At 36.0% G+C, this 24679-nt stretch overlaps 2 protein-coding genes across 2 annotated transcripts in view; one reads left to right on the top strand and one right to left on the bottom strand.

Moving 5' to 3' along the window:
• LOC308700561 (CD276 antigen homolog) overlaps nucleotides 1-24679 on the bottom strand; it is a 1553888-nt gene that overhangs the window by 1338285 nt on the left and 190924 nt on the right. The gene's annotated exons all lie outside the window — the stretch shown is intronic.
• Nucleotides 3825-23252, top strand: LOC308700422 (uncharacterized protein). The gene is made up of 17 exons (XM_081382056.1): nucleotides 3825-4163; nucleotides 4238-4588; nucleotides 9529-9633; nucleotides 9834-9929; nucleotides 10096-10188; nucleotides 10520-10822; nucleotides 11824-11937; nucleotides 12364-12441; nucleotides 16861-16941; nucleotides 17702-17806; nucleotides 18048-18125; nucleotides 20069-20134; nucleotides 21683-21778; nucleotides 21986-22084; nucleotides 22884-22902; nucleotides 23012-23063; nucleotides 23167-23252. The coding sequence occupies exons 1-17, from the start codon at nucleotides 3908-3910 to the stop codon at nucleotides 23227-23229; spliced, it is 2055 nt and encodes a 684-aa protein (XP_081238182.1). The 5' UTR covers nucleotides 3825-3907; the 3' UTR covers nucleotides 23230-23252.

Here is a 24679-nt window from a genome sequence, read left to right as displayed (position 1 = left end):
TTTAGAGATTTTGGGTTAGATAGTTAAAGTTAATTAGTTAAAATAAATGGACCCCATTGATGGACCCCATTGACTTCAGTCCACTGATTGTCTGGTTACCAACATTCTTCAAAATATCTCCTTTTGAAGGAAGAAGGAAGAAATCATAAATTTACCTCTCCTGAAGTTATTAACCCTCCATTTTATTTAAATTTTTTTTTTTACATTTATTTATTTTTTTACGTGTAATAACTGTGAAAGTAATGCAATTATTAACTGTACTTTCACTCTGAGGGCCCTATCTTGCACCCAGCGCAATTGACTTTGTACACCGACGCATGTATCATTCCTATTTTGCACCCGACGCACAGCAGACTTTTCCCTCCACAGACGCACGTTGGTAAACTAAGAAATACACTTGCGCTCCCCGGGGGCGGTTCAGCGCAAAAGAGGAGGCGTGTTCCGGCGCAAACGTTCCTTGGTGCTATTTTGCAGGTTTAGAAAACAATTCCGCCACTAACCGAAAAAACCTAGTTTAAAGTCAGTGGTGCATGTTATTGATATGCAATTTTAAGGGTGCATGCTTGGCCATAATCAATGTAGGTGTGTACAACACGCATACACTTTGATTCTCTCATCTACACAGAAGCAGCAGTTTGTTTTCATTTATGCAAATCACACATTATTACAATAGATAGATAGATAGATAGATAGATAGATAGATAGATAGATAGATAGATAGATCGGGTGTGTTTCTCCATCCCCAACGTTACTTTTCTCTCTTTGTGAACCACTCCTGGCGCGCGCCTGGCAAATCCGCCGTTATAATAGGAATCCGCTTTAGAACAAGCGCGCCTGCTCTTAAAGGGAATGTGAGATGACGCTCTGATTGGTTTATTTCACGTTATGCCCAAACCACACCTATGAATAATGAAGCTACTTCAGACCAACCCATTTTAGATTTGCATCGGGTGCAAGAGTCATTTATCCGCCGGTATAATAGCAACATTGCCCGAGATCGCCCGCAAAGTTACTTGCGTTTTGCGCTTGATACTTGCGTTTTAGATCGTTAAAATAGGGCCCTGAAACTGTTAACAGTGTGCTGAATATATCAATCACAAGTTTTGATGCATCGAGTCTAAAGAGCAACACAACTTTTGAATTTGCTAACATTACCCTGAAAAAAAAATGTGTAGAAATTACTTTGATTGCAAAGGTAAACAATGAGTCCGCACACCAGAAAATGCTCCTTAGCGATTTTAATGATTGCTCACCACGTGTAACTTTTCGGGCCCAAGCCCTTCATCAGACATAAAAACAAGCGGGGAGACAGACCTCCATATATACAGCCATGCATGATCACATGATCACATACATCCATGATTAATCACATGACCAATCAAGTGAAAATGCAATTGACCTATGGCTTAGCCACGCCCCCAAACGCGATGAGCCAATCACAGTGCGCATAGCTAACCCAATGCACTCGGACATTCTTTGCTTCCACGTCCATTGAAATGCATTGCAGTTAGTCAGTTTTCATTCGTTTTTATCTGTTTTTTCTTGTCATTTTAAGTTTAAAAATGGTCAAACGGTGTGCATGGGGTACATTCAACTCCAACACTAGGTATCCTGAGAGGCTGGGCGACGGTGTGTATTTTTTACCCTTTCCCAAGTCACATCTCAACCGAGATAAGCAACTAACCACAACAGTTTAGTTGGACCACAACACCAACTAAACTTGACTAAATTAAACAAGGATGTCTACATCTGTTTTAAGGTAAGTCAACAACGTATTTCAACGTTATCTTTAACATCTCTAATGTAACTTTAGCCTAGCTTCTAGCTGCGTTGCAGTTTGTCAAGAGTACAGTTTGACAAAAGCACAATGTTGTGTTTTACACAAATACAAGTAGGCTAAACACTTTGCAGTTTTAATGATGTCCTGTATGAAAAAAATTTCGTTTTTATGTTTCCACTGTTCGATCGCAATCGCACCCACGCCTCTCTCTATCTGACACACACATGCTGCGACACCAAACGCGAATACAGCGTCAAATTCGCGGGTATCGCGTCTAGTTCGACGCTTGAACATTTTGAATCCATTTGCACGTCCAAATCGAATAGGACGCGCTTATAAAGCGAGCGTTTGAAGCGAAATAGCACCAAACTATAACGTTCACTGACCTGTAACATTAAATATTTGTCTGGAGCTGAAGCTTTTCATCGACCTTCTCAAAATAAAATGATTAATATAACCCTCCAATGCATAGCTAAGGCCCTTTTGGTGACTTTGAGATGATATATAATCTTTCTGTCTCCAAAAATCATCAATTGCCTCCTGTGAAATGTCTCCAACTGTGACAGCTGCCATAGCGCCTGTTACCGATTGTTGACTGTTTGTCCGAGTCAGTGGAGGGGGCGTGGCTTAGCCATAGGTCAATTACATCAGGAAAACAGATAATATATATATATACCAACATTTGTAATACAAAAATACATTAGAAATATATTTATATTAACATTTGTATTGCAAAAATGTGTTAGACATATATAAAGTGGCTAAGAGAAGGCATGCAGTGCTTAAAGCATAGCCTAGAAAGTTTTAAAAAATGTCTCAGTTTGGCTAAAAAAGAAAAAAAAATGTTCACATGTGGAATGTTAATTACAAATATATAACACAGAAATTGTATTTAAAGGATTTATTACAAATATTTCAGATTTTTGTCAGCAACAATAATAACCATGCAATGGAAGTCAAATATTAAAATAAATTAAACTTTGGAACATGAAATGTCTTAAAAAACTGTTATTAACTTGTTAGCTTCTATAGGCTACTATTCACATGGAGTTTAGGATGTATTTTCAAAAGCATGCATTAAGCAAATTCTAATGCAAAAAAAAAAAAACCTTCATGACAAAAAATAAGCAGCCCTTGCTACTCCAGTATGCCATTGTCCTTTAGTCCAACGTTTTGAACCTGATCTTAAAAAAAAAAATATTGCTGCATTATAAGCCCAACATTTGATCAAAAATACATGTATGGCATATAACTTTCTTAATGCGCATTTTCCTATTTTAGACTGTCCCACATTAGTCAAAACATGCTGTCCCACTTTCGAAACAACCTTTTCTAAAGTGGGACGACAAAGATTGCTTTAAAAAGAAAATATTCTTAACACATTTTAACAATATTATTGCAACATTTGATGTACAAATACATACATCACAAACAATTTAGAACATTGTTTTATTGAACGGATTTAAATTTTAATGTTAAGAGATAACTGCACTGAAGTTTAGGTGTCCCCAGGGCCGTTTGAAGGAATTTGGGGGCCCCAAGCAAAAAGGACATGGAGAAATTAAAAATTAAATTAAAAAACCTAAATTTGAAACCTGGATATACAGAAACAACAAGAGGAACTTCGATGTGTCTGTCAAACACGCATTCATTCATATTACCATTTCTTTGTGTGTGTGTGTAATGCTAGTTGGTATTGTTCAACAGAAACCGATAAAGAGCCAACCGAAAGTGACGCTTGTCCTTGAATCTGACGAGCCCTTAATTTGAGAAAGCGGAAGTAAGCTAAAAGCGAAAGCAGAAGTTTAGACGTGGCCTCGTGTGGATGACTGCGGACAGAAACTCTTATGGTCATGATACAAATATAATTTTTTTATAGCTCTTTTTTTGTGTTTGTAATCTACATTGTTTATTGTTATAGCAGTACTCCTGGTATTTGCTGATGGTACGTATGATCACTTTACGTTGATACGTGAAAATAGCTTTCGAGTTTTTCTTTCTCATTTATTAAAGCTATCAGTTTCTCTATTATTTCTAGGCTTCACTGTGCACGGTCCACCAGATCCTCTAGTTGCTCCTCTGGGATCTTCAGTGATTCTGCCTTGTTATGTTAATGAACCTTTACTAATGGAGGGTCTGGAGGTGGAATGGAGAAGAACAGACTCAGAGACTCTGGTTCATCTGTTTCTAGATGGTGAGAGTCGAGCAGAGGTCCAGCTGCAGGATTATCAGGATAGAGCTCATTTCTTCACTGAGGAGATTCAACATGGAAACTTCTCCCTCCGTCTGGATGATCTGACAGCTGAAGATGAGGGAAATTACACGTGTAAAGTTTACAGTCAGCTGGAGTCTAATGACACTGTGGTTCAAATAAAAGCTGTTGGTGAGTGAGAGACACTTGAATTGTGGTGAAAATTTCATTTCATGTATTTTATGTTTAAAGCATTATTCTTTCAGAGAGTCTGCTGGTATCAGGATCGAGTCGCTCCACATCTGCATACGTGGGTGAGGATGTCATTCTGAACTGCTCTGTAGACTCTCACATCAATCCTGAACACATTGAGGAGGTTTCATGGAGAAGAACAGATGAAGATATTCCGTTTCTGCTCTATCAAAACAATGAAGCTTTACCAGACTCATCAGATGAACAATACAGAGACAGAGTTGAGTTCTTCACTGATGAAATCCCCAAAGGAAACTTCTCTCTCAGACTGAAGAGTGTCAGAACTGAGGATAAAGGGGTTTACATGTGTCAAGTGTTTGCTGGAGTACTTTCAGCCAGTGCAACTGTAGAGCTGGAGCAACTGGGTGAGTCGACAAAACATGGCAAATAAATAATGCAGTCTGTTGTAAGGCCCGTGAAATTGGTCCAATTGCCGGTTCACCAATAACACAGGGAAGGTTATCACGTGCTCTGTCCTTACCCATGCAAAGCATTTGGTTGGTTAAATTTACAATACATTTAGTTATGTATTCTCTCGTTAATTCATCTGACTCCATAAATGAAAGGTTTTAATGATAATGTAACATTTTAATGTTTCAGATATCAGAAATTAATTCCACAATCAATTCAAATATCTAGAACATGGTTATACATTGGTTACACCAAAGAATCTTACCCAGCTTGTACCTGAGATAGGGAGAGAGAAAGAGAAAGAGAGAGAGAGAGAGAGAGAGAGAGAGAGAGAGAGAGAGAGAGAGAGAGAGAGAGAGAGAGAGAGAGAGAGAGAGAGAGAGAGAGAGAGAGAGAGAGAGAGAGAGAGAGAGAGAGAGAGAGAGAGAGAGAGAGAGAGAGAGAGAGAGAGAGAGAGAGAGAGAGAGAGAGAGAGAGAGAGAGAGAGAGAGAGAGAGAGAGAGAGAGAGAGAGAGAGAGAGAGAGAGAGAGAGAGAGAGAGAGAGAGAGAGAGAGAGAGAGAGCTACCACCTATTCCGTTTCTCACCAGCCAAGTCCCAGCGACCCGATAGCGCAAGCACACCTTCCTTTATACTGTTTGCCCAGGTGACATGGGGGATGGGAAAGACCACCCTCAAATGGCTTAACCAGTTTTCTCTAAACTTCTCTAAACCTTATTACCTTTTATTTTATCTATCTGGATATGAGATATCTGTACCACTCACTTTGAGACCTTTCAAATGACACCAAAAACATACCAGTCAATCATAAACATTTACATTAAACTATGTTCTTTTGTGAGTTCTTTGTTGTTTCTGGGAGGAAGTCAGGCTGTATGGGGAGGTCGAATGCTAATTAGCCAGCAAGGCCCTTTTGTCTCAGATCAGGGCCCCAACCAGTATTTTCAGTCTTACACTGTTAACACCAACCTTCTTCAAAGGCTATTGTAAACTATATGGTATTTTGGCTATATTTACACTTGGAGCGAAAAGTATCTACATTTTTGTACACTTGGAGTCAGATTTAATTTAACAGCTAAATTAGCATGAGATCGCAATGCCATAAAACCTAACAGTTATATTTACTAAATAAAATAGAGTTCTGCACTCAAATATTACTGAATGTTATGTGGACACAATGACTGAAACAGAACTCAAACTGAATGAGTTATAGAGCATTTCTAGATCCCAGCAAGATAATTGGATTTTCTCTGTCTACTGGAACCGTGTGTTTATAAAAACACTTCTGTTATAGCACAAAAGTCAAGACAAAATAAGATCAGGTGTTTATGGTTAAGTATTGATGATGACAATCATCATGTAGTGACCTGATTCACAGATCTCATTCAGTGTCTAATCTCTGATAAAATCGGCAACATCGTGATTCTACAGCATAAATGTTGTGACCATCAGATAATATGAAGGATTTTCCTAACAGTGTGTGCACAAAACATTTTCATTACTAAGACTCACACAGATATCAAGAATCAGCATATGAATCTCAACAATGGTGACCATTAAAGAAGGATTCATGCTGCAATTGCATTCTGGGTACTAGCATAACACAAAACTTATCCGTGGCTCCCAGCATGCATTGCGGCATGAATCAATTTTGAATGGTCACCATTGTTGAGATTCATATGCTGATTCTTGATGTCTGCGTGGGTCAGTCTGATACCATCGAATTTTTAAAATCTGATTGTCACAACAATGGATCTTACATAAATGTTATGAGTTAGCTTAACTTATTGGATTTGATTTGATTTTGTGTGTGATATTGTGAGCTAGCAGTAACTGCAAGTGCTCTGAGTTCTTTTAAAGTGTGAAATTGCACTGTTTTTACTCAATGTAGTGAAATTTTATATAAAGTATTTGAATCCAGTGTAAAGTTTAATTGTGCATTAAGAAATATCCTTGTTTTAGTGCACTCGATTAAAATAAGTTCAGAGTACTCACAACTACTGTTTTTTATAAACTCAATTGAATTGAGGTAATCAGTGTCCTCAAATGAAATGAGTTAGCTTAACTTGTTTGGTTTTACAGTGAGTGCAGTTGTAAATGTTATTACGGGAAATTTCACGATTGCAGATTGTCCAAAATGCTGCAGCTCGGTTCCTCACTGGGACAAAAAAGAGGGAACATATTGCACCTATCCAGGCCTCTCTCCATTGGCTCACTGTTAAACAGAGAATTGATTTTAAGGTTTTAACTTACGTGTTTAAAGCTCTTAATGGATTGGCCCCTAATTATATATCTGAACTTTTAAGTTCATATTCTCCTCAGAGATCACTTAGATCGTCATCTAAGTTATTATTAAACGTCCCGAAAACCCGTCTGAAAACAAAGGGTGATAGGTCTTTCTCAGTTTACGCTTCAAAACTATGGAATACACTCCCACTATCGATTAGAGCTTCCCCTACATTAAAAGTTTTTAAAACATCGATTAAAACGTACCTTTTTGCACAAGCATATTAAAATGCGCCAAAATGCTGTATGCATTTTTGAAAAGATCATGTAATTGCACTTTTTTAGTGTCGTTACTAGGCTCTTATTTTATTTTATTTTTTTAGGGGCCAAGCACCGAAGGTGCGGAGGCACCTATTGTATCTGTTCCCGTTCTTCTTATTATTATTCTTCCGCCGTGGGAGTCTATGGCAACCCATAGAACCGATTGCGGGAAAGTTGTAATGGTTTGACATTCTGATAGAGGACAGTCCCAACATTAAATACACCAATTTTGGTGTGTCTAAGTCATTCCCTCTAGCGCCACCACCAGTCCAAAGTTTCACTAATATTTTGCTAATAACTTTTGAACCGTAAGGCCAATCAACAAAATTATTTTTTCCTCTGATTCCTGAGCTCATGACGATTGCACCCTATGACATCATTTCCCGTCATAAAAATATGGCCGCCATTTTAATTTTTCCAAAAAAGCTACTTTTTCGAACTCCTCCTAGGCCGTTGCTCCGATTTTCACGAAAATTTAACCAGATCATCTACAGACCATGGCGACAAAAAGTTATGGAATTCAAGTTGATTCGCTTAACCATTTTCGATAAACCCACAAACAAATTTTACGTAGCACTTGCGAAAACAGTCGTAAGGCTGTTTCTCCGCAACGGTTTATCGTATTCAGACCAAACTTGGTATATGTCATCCCAAGCATGACCTGAGGCAACATGCTGCGTTTCGGCGCAGTGCCACCTACTGGTCCGGAGATATGAAAAATGGCTATATTTGCTTATAACTTCTGAACAGTTTGTCCAAAAATCATAAAATTCTTGTTAGATTCAGGGCAACATGCCGAGTCGACTGATATCCAATTTTACCATATCGGACATTTTGACTGTCGGACATTTTGAATTTTGTGCTAAAATGCTGTATTTTAAGAACGCATGAACGGATTGTTACGAAACTTGGTATGGGTCATCAGCACAATGTCCTGAAGGAGCGTGAGAAGTTTCGAAACAGCGCCACCTAGTGGTGATTTTTTTTTTCAAAAGCTTAGAACTTTGGGTGTGGTTGACTTATTTTCACCTGAGTCATCTCTTTCGACTCCTGAATTGTTGCCGAGTCCAACGATACCAAACATGCTAGGTTTTGCCTCAAGGTTTGTGTAGCGTCGTGATTTAGCACTTAAAAAACATTTGGCTATATCTTCGAAACCGCTAGTCCGATCGAGACTAAACAACCATCAGAAGTTTGGAAACATAGGTCGATAGTTGAATGCCAATGCACAAATGCAAAAATATTGATAGTAAAGGGTAGTAAAATCCAATCAAAGTCATGTGTCAGTCATTTTTTACGTGTTTTTTCATATAAATGTCTTTAACTCCGAAGCGAATTGAGATATTTTCACCAAAATTGACACACATATGTATGAGCTCAATCTGAGGACACATAAAAAAATGGTGGGACTGAGCCTCTTGGTGGCGCTATAATAGAACAAAACATGAAATTCCCATTGACTTCAATACAGTTTTGTGAAATAAAATGCTATACTAAATAAATGCATTGGCGTAATATTACGAAACTCAGAATGTGCCTTCAGCACCATCCCCTGAAAGTACCCAACATATTTTGAGACAGCGCCACCTTTTGGTAAAAAATTATGATATTTCCAAAACTGCTAATAACTTTTGAATAAATCTGGCTATTGAAATGCAACTGGTATTAATAGATTCCTTGGGTCAAGCCGAGAACATAGATACCAAGTTTACCTTATTTGGCGAAACTTCCTGTCCGCCATCTTGATTTTCATTCAAAACCTACTTTTTCTAACTCCTCCTACACCATTTGTCCGATTTTCACCAAAATCAAATCGTATCATCTCCAGACCGTGCCGACTAAAAGTTATGGATTTCGTGTCAATTGACAAAACCGTTTTCGTATAGCGCAGCAGCAAAGTTGAGGCATGATGCTAAAAGCACTATTCAGGCTTTATCTCTGCAATGCCTTGACATATTGACACCAAACTTTATATGTGTCATTGTCACTTCACTCTGACCACATCACATCAGTTTTGTAACTGTGCCACCTATTGGTCGAAAGTGATAATCCATTAAATCATATTTCTATTTACTGTTTCTATGATTTTTCAGGCATTTTGCCTAAAATCCTCTTTAAATGTCTTTAATTGCTCATTCTTGCAGTTGGTCTGACACTTTCAGACATGTCTTGTCATCTGAATGTGCTTGGCCCCGATAATTGCTGCTTGCAGCTATATTTTTATGTGTTTTTGGTTTGAATTATTTTGATATGTTATGTTTTTAGCACTTTGGTCAACATTCGTGTTGTTGTAAGGTGCTATAGAAATAAACTTGACCTTGAGCTTGACAGATGTCTGTGTTTCACAGGTTTCTCTTCTTGGCACATAACTGTGTTGTTTTTCTGTTTTGTTGCTGGATTTGGAGCTGGATTTCTGCTCTGCTGTCTGATCTACTGCAGATCAAAAAACACAGGTGTGTTTGGAAGGAAAACCTTTTTATTTCTTGTGATTAACTGTATTAATCTTGTATTAATGTTAATCTGAATTATTATTCATATTAATTGTATTAATCTTGTATTAATAAAACTGTATTAATTAACTGCATTAATCTTGGGATTAACTGTCACAGTGTTTTGCTCATTTAACTGTGATTATTCTGCATCTCCTCTCCAGTCAACAGCAGAACAATCTGGAATCTTCAGCTTTCTCTGGTCTTTTTTCCAAATGTCTGTATGTTCTTCGCCTTCATCCTCTGGGGTCTCACTGAAGGTGAGTTTAGGAGTTTAAATATATCACTATAAAGCATGTGGCAGATTTTATTAGTCTTTTTTGTAATTTTGTACAAAATTACAACATTTTTTTTTGTGTGATGGGACTTAAATTGTTTTATTTGATCAATATTGTTTAATACCTGTCAATTAATATTCTGTTCCAGGATTTCTCCATGAGACCGTCACTTGCTCTGCTCTGTATATTCTGAGACCTGTTATGTTGATTTGGGCTTTGTCTTATTTAAAGTATCTCCAAGGTATGTTAGAATTTAAAGTTATTTATTATTATTATTATTGTTAAGGGGATCAGTAAATGCAAATTGATGGCAACAAAAAAACATAGCATGACAATTGTCACAGCCACGCCAGGCTCCACCCTCACACAATCACAGCGCACTCCCTCACAGTACTGATCACACACCTGCGCATCACACACTTGCACATCATCAGTACTATAATCACCCCCGGCATTTAAGCCTCATTCTTACTCTTTGTCCGGTGTTGTTTGCATCAAGACGCTAACACCGTGCTTACCATTAGGACTCTCCTTGCTGAAGCCTCATCATCCCTCTGTTTCTTTTTCCACAGTGCCTGGCGCAGCGGTGAAACCTCCCCCTCCCCTCATCCTAGAGGAGGGTGCCACTTACCAAGTACATAACATCTTGGACTCCCGGCGGCGTGGTGGTCTAATGGAGTCCCTCGTGGACTTGGAGGGATACGGCCCCAAGGAATGCTCATGGGTACCCAGAGACGATATACTTGATCCTAACCTGCTCGATCAGTTCCACGCCACCCATCCGGAGAAGCCCGCACCTCGGGGCAGAGGCCCGTGGATCAGGTTTTTCAGAATAACAAGTGAATTGACTGTTTTCACAGTCGTTGTTTATTCAGGTGAGTAAATCCTAATGTTTCACATCAGAGGTCATGCTCATTATTCTGACATTAAAAGTGCTTTATGAAATATTACCTGTTTTGCTTTAACTTCATTAGACTTGGCCAGAATTCAGCCATTAAATCTCACCCCTCCCTCTCTTTTTTCTAAAATCCTGTCGTCCAAACCTGAATATTAAAAATGATTAAAATACAGACAGTGTCTAGTATCCCAGGAATACTTTTTTTTTTTTTTTTTTTTTTTGCTGCTTACAAAGACACGTGTAATTTCTCAGAATATCTATTACAGTGAAATATGTCAGAGAAAGTATAAATATTTAAATGTGGAATGTTCGAAATATTGTTCATTACAAAATAATAAAACTCAATAAAAAAGTCAATATGGCTTCATTTAACCCCTTAACCCGCCCCCAATGTAAATTATTATTCATATATATATATTTTTTAAATCTATATTTTCAAAACATGTTGAACTCTAAAACTGCAAGAAAATCAAAGCCAAAATCGGAAGCAAATTGTGTTCCAAATTTTAGGTTGTTATCTCAAAAAATTAGCTTTTAGTAACTTTTTTTTTTTTTTTGGGCACAGTACCAAACTTTTTCACAATATGACAACCAGACTCCATTTCTGATCATATAAGGGCGCCTCCATTTCCATATGTGGTTTGGAGTAGGTTTCCATATAGCTTAGGAGTATGAAAACAGTATTGTTGCAAATTGATAAATTACTGATCCTCTGTAATGTATTTTGAAAATCAGACAACAAAATATGAAAACTAGAGATTGTAAGCTTTCAAATGATATAGTTTGTCAATATTAGTTTAGGTTTAGTATAGGATGTTACTGTTTTAAATATGTAATGTTTGTGGGCCCACTGGTGGGCCGGTGACACTTAAAGTCTGTTTGTTTGGCAAACACTGCACTGTTCTTTAGATTATGTTCTGTTCTTGCTCGGGACATCATTTATCTTGTGTGACGTTTAATTTCTATCTATTCCTCTAGTTCTTTTTACATATGGATGGAGAAAGAGTGCACTTGACACAAGCATCTTACCTCGTGTAGCTTCTGGATTCAGCTTTGTAATTGTTGTGCTGTCGTGTCTCACCCTGAGTAACAGTAAGTGTTTCTGCATGATTTGATTCGACACTTACTTTGTTAAAGTGGCAGGCTAAGTATATATAAGCACAGATTCACTAGGTTAATGAGTTTATTAACAATGGTTTTGTTCATTGATGAGACTTTCAGGTGTCAAGTGAATAGAAAAAGTACTTGACATGTGACTGAGCCAAACATTAAACCTTACAGACATTCAGCCTGATCAATCATCAGACTTTAGTGTTCCTCAGTGCTGTACGGCTGAGATAGCCAATGCTCACTGTGGCTGGGAAAGCTTTCACAGACGAAATTAGTGTTTAAACATTACAAAATGAACAACCAAGCAGAACAAGAGAGAGAGAGAGAGCATGTGCAGTACAGTCCAAGTTGTTGGAATCATATAATTCATTCTTCCATTCATGCTTACTTTTCTCTCACTTTGTTTAGTTTTTTTGGTGGGGAATATTATCTTGTCTGGGTCTCAATTGTTCCATTTGATCGACTCATTTGGAATTCCCTCTCTAGGTAACACCTGCATACTGATTCCTTCATAATTCATTACAATGCTATGCAGCATCCCATATGGAAAAGGTTTGCTAAAAACTCCTGTGATTCTTATATGTTCCAACAGAATATTGTAAGGGACATATATGCTGCAAAAACCACATATATAAATTGTATAATATTAGTGTATTTTTAATCATATTATGTCATATATGTCCTACATACAACTGAAGCCATATAGATTTTCATGATGTAAAAACATAGGAAAATAATGCTAATTTAATATGAATGTCCAACATGGATGTGTATAAAACAGTGCAGTTTACTGTACTTCACTTATGCTTGTTCTTATCTTGTCCTAAGTCAAGCCCTATGCCTGTAGTCAATCATGGTTACTGTATATACTGTATAATCAGCCTTAGATGAAACACAACATTTAAACTTCGCACACAAGCACACATTTATTAGAGTGTGTTCTACAAGATACAGTTGCATATTTCACATATAAATAGTTTTCATTTTAAATCCTGCATCACCTGTTTTCATTTTCATTTGTGAAAATTTCTCTAAACATTATCACAGTACTATGGTATACAACATGCAGTTCTATTCTTAACATAACTTTCCTAAATGCCGAAGTGATTCTTATGGGTAAAATAAAAAATTAATTCTAAAAAAAAATAATTCAGTGGCTTAGTAAATATCACAGCAATAATTAACTTTATTCACTTAAAAAAATCTCTGAATATCATTTACTTGAGTTGAACATATCGAAATAGGCTAATTGACTAAAACTCCAACAATTAATTTTGTCTGAAATTTAGTTATATTTAAGTTTGAAGTTTTTCACTAAAATAATTTAGTATTTGACTAACCAATTATTTATTTAAAATACACTGAGCTAATATATTTGTGAAATTTCCATCACCATATTTGAGAATGGATAATTAAAATGATCTGTTTCAAGAACCACAAATATTACTTAAATAAAAATCAATATTATTAATATTTAACACGCATAAGAAATTAAGTTTACTCAATAGGCCTATTAAAACAATGCGCGCACCTCCCCCCTCCACTCTGACGTGACGAGACCACAGCTCAGCGGTTGAGTGAGCGCGCGCTGTTTGAATTCTCTTCAGTCTTCAGAGAGTTCTCCTCTTCTCTTCTCAGCGGCGCAGAATTGGTGCATTTCCTCTGTGAAATTCAGGTGTGTGCATGTTTTATTTGATCTGTATAATCATTAATGTGTTTTAAATCATTTTATTTAATGCGAAAGAACATACAGAGATGCAATGTTACTCACCGAGTGTCGGCTCACGTCTGCCTTTTCGCATGATTGTAACGCCTTGCATAAACACACGACTATATTCCTAAAGATAATGAATATAAGTAATTTGGATGATAAAATGTCCTCAGAACTGTGCACTGTTTGTTTATTGGCAGGTTATGGAGTCAGTCGCGTCGCAGCATCTTTCGGCTGTGAGTGACGCAGGACGGCGGTGTAAAGTTAGAAGCTCCCCCGCAGAGGCGAGTCCATCTCCGGCTTGGGAACCAGCACTGATCCGGTGGATACTGGATAACAGACCGGTTGATTACACTTGAATTACTTTAATGTTTAGGCCTAAATGTTTACTTTTTACTTCGAAAATGTTTCTTACATGAGTTTAAATATTGTATACGTGTTAAAAAGTTTATAAAATATGCTGTATTGTTGTAGGTTACTCATTGACAATAAAGGCCAATGTCATGTAGTTATACCGGTGGTTGTATACATGGGTTTCTCGGCGACGTCATCACTGCTTGCGCACGCAACCAGGAGGCAATAGACCCGCGGTCTTCGTATCGGAGTAAAGGGTGGCTAGTAGCATAGTGGTGGTGTTGTCTCTAAGTCAAAATGCAAAGAAGTTGTTGCGTAATTTATTTATATGCAGGCCTATCTGTTGTGTTTTATCTGCTCATTTAAATTATACATGTTGCAAGTAATTCCAAATTTAGGCAAATGGAAGAGTGGGACAGAAGAAGGAAGTATGTTATAGGCTATTCTTTCTATTCATAATTTGACGAGCTGCACATGACCACATAGCACGTAGTTGTATGCATCAATGGATTTGTACGCTCTAATCATTTATTTTGTATACACACTTGGTGTCTGAATAAGATAATTATATAGCCTATATCAGGCCATACAATTGCTGGCCACTATTTGTCATCCGCAATCCAAAGATCGTCATGTATTGCGTAGGGATCCGGCAAGATCTCACCATTGCTGAGAGTAAGTTTTTTAATATAATCGCCACGGTCGGAGGTACTAAGGCTACATAATCCATCGTCAAATCTTTGATTTACACTAATGTAACGTTATATGTGCAGTCATGAAATGCTGCAGGTCGTAAAGTAACGTAACGTAAACAAGGTTAACTTATATAAAAGCAAATGCTGCACTGCTAACATTACATTACTAATTTAGTCTAACATGATAATTCATACATGCATCACAGTATGTCCGGATTCGTAAACAGTTGGACGTTTTACATATGTTATAATAATATGAAACACAAACAAACAGATCCAACTCTGAAATTGCAGTTTATTATTAAGTCAACAAGAAATTACAAACAATGGGAAATCTACGTTAATTACAATATCTTTACAGAATTCGGCATAACAGATAGCGGGTTTTTTGCCTCCTGGATGCGCGCGCATCCGGTATTGTTTGTATACAAGAAACCCGTGTATGGAATATTTTTTACAGAGGTTTAGAGGAAATAAAAAAGTTAATATTACTGGCATATAAACACAGTTAATATTACTCCTAAATAATTGTTTTTAAATGTTCTCCCCAAATTTTTCTACTCAATTTTATTTGTTAATGTACCAAATGCAGTTACTCAGATCTATTTAATTAGTTTTACTTACATTTACTCAGTTAATACAGTGTATGTTATTTATTTCACTGCTTACAAATCTAATCAATATTCTAAGAGTAAAAATGTTTCACCAAAAAAAAAAAAAGAGTAAATAATATTAAAAGTTTTTTGAGTGAATCACCACCAGAGTTCATATACAAAAGCATATTCCTGCCAATTTTCAACATTTTAATCACTGTTCTAGAAACATATTTGACTCAACTTTGTTCATTTGCAATAATATGTTATGATTTGTTCACAAACAACAGGCCCAGACAGTTCACAATTAATGTAAATGCACGGTCTTACAATGTCATTGCTTTATAACTGCTCTTTCAAATCCTGTAGGAAAATTAAGTCTTCATAAAGGTCAGTGATATTCTGACAGCTAGTAATCCTCGAACCGGCTTCTGCACTGTGTACAATTTAAAGGGATACTCCACTTTTAAATGAAAATTCTGTCATCATATACTCACCCTCATGTTGTTTCAATCCTGTATGAATTTCTTCTGCTGAACAGAAAGGAAGATATTTAGAAGAATATCAGTAACCAGACAGTTTCTGGTCTCATTGACTTCCATAGTAGGAAAAAAAGTCAATGAGACCAGAAACTGTCTGGTTACTGATATTCTTCTAAATATCTTCCTTTCTGTTCAGCAGAAGAAAGAAATTCATAAAGGACTGAAACAACATGAGGGTGAGTATATGATGACAGAATTTTCTTTTTAAAGTGGAGTATCCCTTTAAAAATTTGCCAACTGCATATAAGTGAATCAGATGAAATCTGTATGAAACACTTAAACAAATGACACAAAATGTGTATAAATTCTATATGACTTTAATTTGACTAGCATATGATTCAATATAAGAACTTTAAATGATTCATATATGAATTTTATATGAGTTTTATATATTTCTACTAATACCATACACATTTGCATACTTTTGTCATGTAAAACTCATATATGAATTTTATATGAGTTTTATATATTTTTACTAATACCATACACATTTGCATACTTTTGTCATGTAAAACTCATATAAGTCTTTTAACAGTAGTCATATATAACGCAAAAATCCCCTACAAGTTGTATGTGTGCTATTTAGTATGAAAGTGGCCATAATCGGTCTGATTTTGTATAGGACATATATTGGCCTTATATGAAACACAGAAGGTAATTCTGGCCGATTTAAGTAAGGAAGATATATGGTTGCTGTATATGAACCATGCAGGTTTTTTTCATATGGGATGCAGTTTTAAATTCCACCTGTTTTTCTGTGTAAAAATCCAGTTGATTATAATTCAGCCAATTTCAGCTCGACATAGAACAGCTTGTAGAAATACATGCTGACATGAATGTGAAAACTGAATTAAGTCATTAAGAGCTCCATAAGAAAACCACTAGACTCTTATTTCAGTAATTTAACATTTATGTTTAAGATCTTCAGAGCAATCCTATGTATTTTAGCTACATGTTATTGACTTTTTTTTTTTTAATGGGAAAATAATAGACATATTCTCTTATTTTAGGATCTTTAATTGTGGAATCTGTTCCACCACTACTGTTGCTCTTCATGCTAGTTTCGCCTTGTCTCCAAGCAGAATTCAAATGTAAGTACATGCTGAAACACATTCTTATCATTGTTGTATAGATGTGGAAAGAGTAAATCCTATAATAATATTCCTGTATGTGTGAATTTGTGATTTTGAGACCGTATGAATAGAAATGCACTGCTTATAAAAATAAATGCTTAATGTATTTGCTAAATCATAATTTAAAGTCTGCATGAAACAGGAGTTGCTACTGACAAAAAATACAAAAATACAAAAATTGAGGGACTTGATGATTAGTGTGTAACTGAATGGAGGCACATCTGATAGTGAGTGGCTTAACTGAATGATTGGCCTTGTATACAGTACGTCATAGACGTCAAGTGAATCCTATCATGAGAAGGTGAAGGTATTGTAATGCTTAGTTCCACAGAAGATGAAGACGATCATACAATAACATAAGATTTAATATGATACTTAGAATAAACAGCCAACATATGAAACAGCGTGCTAACACAAACAATGCCAGACAACTGAAGAGTGAACAAGGAGGAACTTAAATACATGACAAAATAACGAACAACTGTGATGATGATTACTGTTAGTTTCCATGGTAACTGATGAATGGCAACAAATGAGAACAAGGAACACGTGACGAATGAAAACTAGCAGAACATAACGGTGACAGTTATGACATTTGTTTTTATTAATATTACAAGGTAAAACAACGAACAAATTTTATTTAATGACGACTCTTCTCAGATTTGTATGTGATTTATGTGACCTGTAAAAGTTGATGAATTCATCTTTTCATTCACAGGTCTCCACCAAAGACGGATAACATCATTCTGGATGATAACAATACCACTCCTAGATATCTTCCTTGTAATTTATGTTTATCTAACCATATTGGAAAGGGAGAAAGGTACGCTGCTTTATTTTATGTTTAAATAATTAAAAATTTTCGTCTAAAAAAAAAAAAAACTAATATATTATATTGTTAATATAACAAAAAATATTTGTAAGTAGATTTGATGTGGTAAGTCACAAATTTGTCAGCTTTTATGCAAGGACAAAATTTTTTTGTAAGGTTTACATTTATAATACACTAAAATCATTGTTTTGTAAGAGATGTGCTGATCAGAAGTGCTTTATTTAATCTACAGAGTATTTGGGATGGATCTGGGTCATTGTATTTATGCAAGTTCTGAAGATGATTGCTTTGTATGAAAACATCATGACAGGTATTACACATCGCTGACATACAACAGTGTCCTTTTTTACCCCACACTGTAATTATAAAACCACATAAAACATGGCGCTAAGAAGTAGACATTACATTACTGTGATGTTTATGTCTTATATATGCAAACTAATGCAATAAAAATGTCTAAATCATTATTCATATTATTATAGGAAAAAAAAAAGTTATATAAAGCAGACATACCCTTTAGACTATGTGCTTGGTAAACTGCACATTGTTTTTAATTTCTTACTGCACTGTGAGACTGAACTGTGATGTCTGAAACTATTCAGATTCCTTCTTTTTTTTCACATTTTGTTGTTGCAGCCTTATGCTAAAACACTCCATATACCATAATTAAAAAGCAAGAACATATTTGTTATTTAATTTTTAAAATGTATTAATTATAAAAAAAACTGAAATATCACATTGACACACCGGGTCAGATTTACTAACAGCTTACGCCAGCACAAAACCCTCTAGTCAATTTACTGGTATTTGCACCATTATTTATTTAATGCCACAAACCTAGTTAGTGCTTGACATGCTGTGATAGTTACTGTACAGAGAGCGTGTGAAAGACGGAAGAGAATTTTCTCCACTCGTGTTCATTTACTTGGAATGCCAGAGGAAGATGTTATCCGAACGTATCATTTGCCAAGCCATATTATTATTAATTAACTGAGATACAGAAACCAACCATCTCTACAACATTCACTGATCTGAGCTTTATGGCAAAGTGGCTGTACAGAAGCCTCTCCTCAGTGAATAACACATGCTTGAAATTTGTAAAATGACACCCAAAGGACTCTTTGACAGTGGGAAACAAGATTCAGTGTCTGATGAACCTCGATTCCAAGAGTCATCTCAGGAATAAACCAGACACTGTTCATCATCTGTACAACACCAACCCAATGCCGAGGTTTCATCATTTAATTTCATCATGCAGTGAAGCTGTTTATACTGTAATCGACAGGGACTAGAGAACTAGTTAGGGCAGAAGGAAAGCTGAAAGCAATAAATAAATAAATAAATAAATAAATAAATAAATAAATAAATAAATAACCTGATCCAGATAACTCAGGACCTTAGACTGGGCCGTTTGTCCACTTTATAATGACAAGCTTTACAGAAATCCATGCATGCAAAGCTTATCTTATCATATTCCAAAAGACCAGAGACTGTAATCACTCACTGCCAAATGTGCTTCACCTCAGCGCTGAATACTAATGCCAATGTGACACTTCAGTTTTTGGTTATTTTTAATACATTACAATAATTACACATTTCATTATAGGGCATTGAATGTAAAAAAAAAAAAAAAAAACTGAAATGTGAAAAAACATAAAACAGTTTAGTATATAAGGCTGTTATTCAGTTATCAGCATCACTTTTTCACACACTTTTCCTTAAAAGTTAAATGATTTCTGTAAATCCAGTTGCCATATATGCTGTATGGCTTCTCCATGTTCTGAGTATTTCTTGAACGTAAAAGCAACAAACTATATTATAAAATAATAATAATAATAATAATAATTAGGGAGAATCAATCAATATTGAATTTACTGCCATTGTGTATTCTGATTATGAGTATTCTAACATTTAAATGTATTTTCAAGTGCTTAATTTTTGGAATATGAAAACATTATTCATACTGAATAATCAGTTACTGCCCAACACTGGGTATTCTCTCCCTTTACTAGACCTTTTGATTGATTGATTGATTGATTGATTGATTGATTGATTGATTGATTGATTGATTGATTGACTGACTGTCTGATTGGTTGATTGATTTGTAGGCCTTTCAGTAAATTAGTCAATAAAACCATGTTGTTGTCTGTATTTTTTTATTACTAGATTAGATATTATGATCCCAGGATAAATCCATATTCTCTTCGCATCCTTTTGGCTTTTGAATCAGATTTCAGTTTTGTTTTAACACAGAGGCAGAACATTCAGGAATCCAGAGACAACAACAGACTGAGACAAACCAACAAGGATCAAATACACGTAATTACTCACTGCTGAATTGTAATAAGAAACCTAATTAAAAATTAAATAATCCAAATTAGCATCCATACAATAAAGTTTACATTATATATATATATATATATATATATATATATATATATATATATATATATATATATATATATATATATATATATATATATATATATATATATATAGTGGGGAGAACAAGTATTTGATACACTGCTGATTTAGCAGGTTTTCCCACTTACAAAGCATGTAGAAGTCTGTCATTTTTATCATAGGTACACTTCAACTGTGAGTGATGGAATCTAAAACAAAAATCCAGAAGATCATACGTTTCCTGTAGTTCTTGACCAGGTTTGCACACACTGCAGGGATTTTGGCCGATACATGGCCCCATCCATCCTCCCCTCAATATGGTGCAGTCGTCCTGTCCCCTTTGCAGAAAAGCATCCCCAAAGAATGATGTTTCCACCTCCATGCTTCACGGTTGGGGATGGTGTTCTTGGGGTTGTACTCATCCTTCTTCTTCCTCCAAACACGGCGAGTGGAGTTTAGACCAAAAAGCTCTATTTTTATCTCATCAGACCACATGACCTTCTCCCATTCCTCCTCTGAATCATCCAGATGGTCATTGGCAAACTTCAGACGGGCCTGGACATGCGCTGGCTTGAGCAGGGGGACCTTGCGTGCGCTGCAGGATTTTAATCCATGACGGCGTAGTGTGTTACTAATGGTTTTCTTTGAGACTGTGGTCCCAGCTCTCTTCAGGTCATTGACCAGGTCCTGCCGTGTAGTTCTGGGCTGATCCCTCACCTTCCTCATGATCATTGATGCCCCACGAGGTGAGATCTTGCATGGTGCCCCAGACCGAGGGAGATTGACCATCATCTTGAACTTCTTCCATTTTCTAATAATTGCGCCGACAGTTGTTGCCTTCTCACCAAGCTGCTTGCCTATTGTCCTGTAGCCCATCCCAGCCTTGTTCAGGTCTACAATTTTATCCCTGATGTCCTTACAAAGCTCTCTGGTCTTGGCCATTGTGGAGAGGTTGGAGTCTGTTTGATTGAGTGTGTGGACAGGTGTCTTTTATACAGGTAATGAGTTCAAACAGGTGCAGTTAATACAGGTAATGAGTGGAGAACAGGAGGGCTTCTTAAAGAAAAACTAACAGGTCTGTGAGAGCCGGAATTCTTACTGGTTGGTAGGTGATTAATAATGCAATAAAATGCAAATGAATTATTTAAAAATCATACAATGTGATTTTCTGGATTTTTGTTTTAGATTCCGTCTCTCACAATTGAAGTGTACCTATGATAAAAATTACAGACCTCTACATGCTTTGTAAGTAGGAAAACCTGCAAAATCGGCAGTGTATCAAATACTTGTTCTTCCCACTGTATATATATAAACTTTATTGTATTTATGCTCTATAATATTGCAATGACAAGATATCAGTTTAATTAATGCAACTATTTGTGTGTGTGTGTGTGTGTGTGTGTGTGTGTGTGTGTGTGTGTGTGTGTGTGTGTGTGTGTGTGTGTGTGTGTGTGTGTGTTATAGTGCATCTCTGTAATTTCATCATGTACATGTTTGGAGCAGTTGGTCTGGTTTTGTTGAGCTCTGTTACACTGACAGCAGAACTGATCCTGAAAGCACGTAAGTACATATCTAAAATGTTATATTACATTACATTATAGAAATCTTTAAACATCACAGTTTTACTAATTTAAAAAAAAAAAAACGCTGAAAATGAACCGAACACAACATTATAGAAACTACTAAAATGTGCTTTATCGTTTTGCTTTCAAATGTCCCGTGTATCTTCCTTTCTCTTCAATGTTATTCTATCATTTTAATTCTTAGGAAACGGTGAGCGAGTCTTGAAGGATCTGAGAGTCATTGTCTTCCCCTCTGAATGTGTTTTTGCCTTGTATTGGCTCATTTTACTAATGCATGCTTACTGTAAGTATCTTTTTAAAAATATATTTTTTATTTATTATTATTAGGAGTTCAAGCGTAAGGCACTGAAACCCAATTGTAAATGCTAAAATTTCCAAGGATCAGCATTCTCCCCTAAAAGTGATCAGGCTGACCAAACCGTAAGTCATAGAGACTTGAAACTTTTAGGGCTGGTAGTTCTCACAGCATCTACAACGTCACCAAGGCTCGCCCCGATCGGCCTGATGGTGGCGCTACAGTGATAAAACGTAGCCTATACGTAATGGATCATAACTCCAAACTGTTTTATGTTTTCAACTGTTTTCAAACAGAATTATGCATGTAGGGTAAACACAAAACACACTAATTTTGCATATAACACGGGAACTGAAGATCGAATTTGTATTGATTTTGCAGAGACACATTTATGTGGCCAAGTGTAAATGGAACCGTTTTAACAAATCGGATAGCTTTCCAGTCAGTAAAAATGCGTGTAGTGGTGTAAATGGGCCTTTAGTGTGAGTTAAGATTTTTTAAAAAAAACCTTTTCCACTATAAAGGACCTTTAAACAATGGAAATATTAATATATAATAACGACAGTGAACAGGGCTGGTGGTTCACTGGTTTATTTGCCAGTATCTATAATGCTAATTTGTAACAGATGCAAACAGTTATTGAAATGAAGGAGGTTCAATGCTGGTAAAATGAGACAAACATCCACATACTCCTTACAGAGACTGATTTACTTCCTGTGATTCTGATTTTCCCTTAATTATTAACATTTTAAACAACTTTCTCTCTCTAATGTCTCCTGTCATATAGGGAAGGTTGTTACAACTAAGTAAGTTCAGATTTGTATTCAATACAGCTCTCATGTAGACCTATGTATGTTACAGTACATTCAGCTGTGTATATCAATGTTAAATCTGTAATTGTCTTTGCTGATACAGATTTACAAACAATCGAAGGAACACACATCAAAGACACAGCCGTCAACTCATTGTAATACATTCATTATGTGTGATATAAACTGATCTGCAAGGTTTGTCATCCTCACTGTTCAGATGTGTAGTTGCTAAATAACAATGTCTTGTTTTAAACACAGAACACAGAACCAGCAGAGACTCGAGAAATGAAGGATCTGTCAGCGCCTGATTCTGCTGTTTGACAGACACAGTGATCGAGACATGGACTCTTCCACATTTCTCCTGCACTCTGATGCTCTCTCCGTCTGTAAAAGCCAACTAAACCTGAATAAAGACTTCAAAATGTGTTGCATTCTGTTGCAAATTGCTTGGATAATTTTATATTGGTCGTTGAATCATTTCAAAAGTTAATCATGGCAGTATTAAGTTTGTTATAAACAACAACAAAAATTTCACAAACAGTCAGATTTCGGTACAGCGCTTTTGTAAATGTGTTGAATATTCATCTTTGAGTATTTAGTTCAATATGAGGGAGTTGAAGATGTTTTTTGGCTATTGCATCAGTATTAGGCATCAGCTTTTATGCACAGACTGTTTTTACTTTGAATGACTCTTTTAATGATTTTTCAACTGAAAATGGATCTGCTTATGTTTGTGTTTGTCTTTATTTTGATAATGTACTGTATGTAGTCATACACTGAAGGTGCAGAATGCTGTGCCAAATATATTTTTGTAATGTTTACAAACCAGTTTTTAAAAACATACAAATCCTTTTGTAAAGTGTCTGAATTTAGTGTTGTGTTATGTTTATTATGTGTGTGTGAGTGCTGTCAGATAATAATACATGTTCAGAGAATGCTTTCTATTGTCTTCAAGCTCATCAAATATGAAAAAGAAAAAGAAAAAACCTTTCTGCTTGAAAAGTGTTCAGTTGTGCAGTTCATCAGAACCACTAGTTTTTTCAGTAGACTGTTTCTATTATTTTGCTGGTTACTGCTCATATAGAAGATTGTCTTTTAGTTTCATCAAATTGATCTGTTGTCATCTAACAATAATATACAATGCAGATTTATTAACCTCAATCCATCTTATATAAGCCCCAATGTAAAAACATTAAAATCATTAATAGACCAACATCACAACAGACCATCACCTCTGCCCTCTTTGGTTCATATAGTTAAGTTGTTAAAAGTTGATTATTTCTTCACATGCTGATGAGTATTTTCCTGCGTTTACTGTAGTAATGTGATCAGGTAGCCCATACAGCAAACTGAGTTTTTCTGCTGGATATTGTATAATAAGTGTACTCATACACAAGAGGCATGTCAGCCAATCAGAAGGGGTCTGTGTGTTCCGAGGTCAATCCCACAAATCTCATGACTCCAGTGGAGGGAGACATGACTTCCAGCACTTAATCTGTGTGTCATCAATGTTCACTGCATAACTTGTCTAATCGGAGAAAGCCATACACCATTGTCATTTGGACTGTTATTCAAACTCAGGGGAATTCTGTATGTATCATCCAAAGCCATTTTTATTGAGTCAGAAAGTTAGTGATTCTTAATATTTAAAGAACATTCAAAGAATGTTTTCTGCCAACATTACGAGGACATGCATCAAAAACACTGGTGAAAATGATTCTGTTGTGAAGTAAATACTTCAAAAAAAAAAAAAAAAAATTCTATGAAAAAG

Source organism: Scardinius erythrophthalmus (assembly GCF_964197995.2).
Source record: "Scardinius erythrophthalmus genome assembly, chromosome: 1".
NCBI classification, from domain to species: Eukaryota; Metazoa; Chordata; class Actinopteri; order Cypriniformes; family Leuciscidae; genus Scardinius; species Scardinius erythrophthalmus.
Note: the sequence above shows the minus strand (reverse complement) of the source record. Positions and strands in the feature narration are given on the sequence as shown.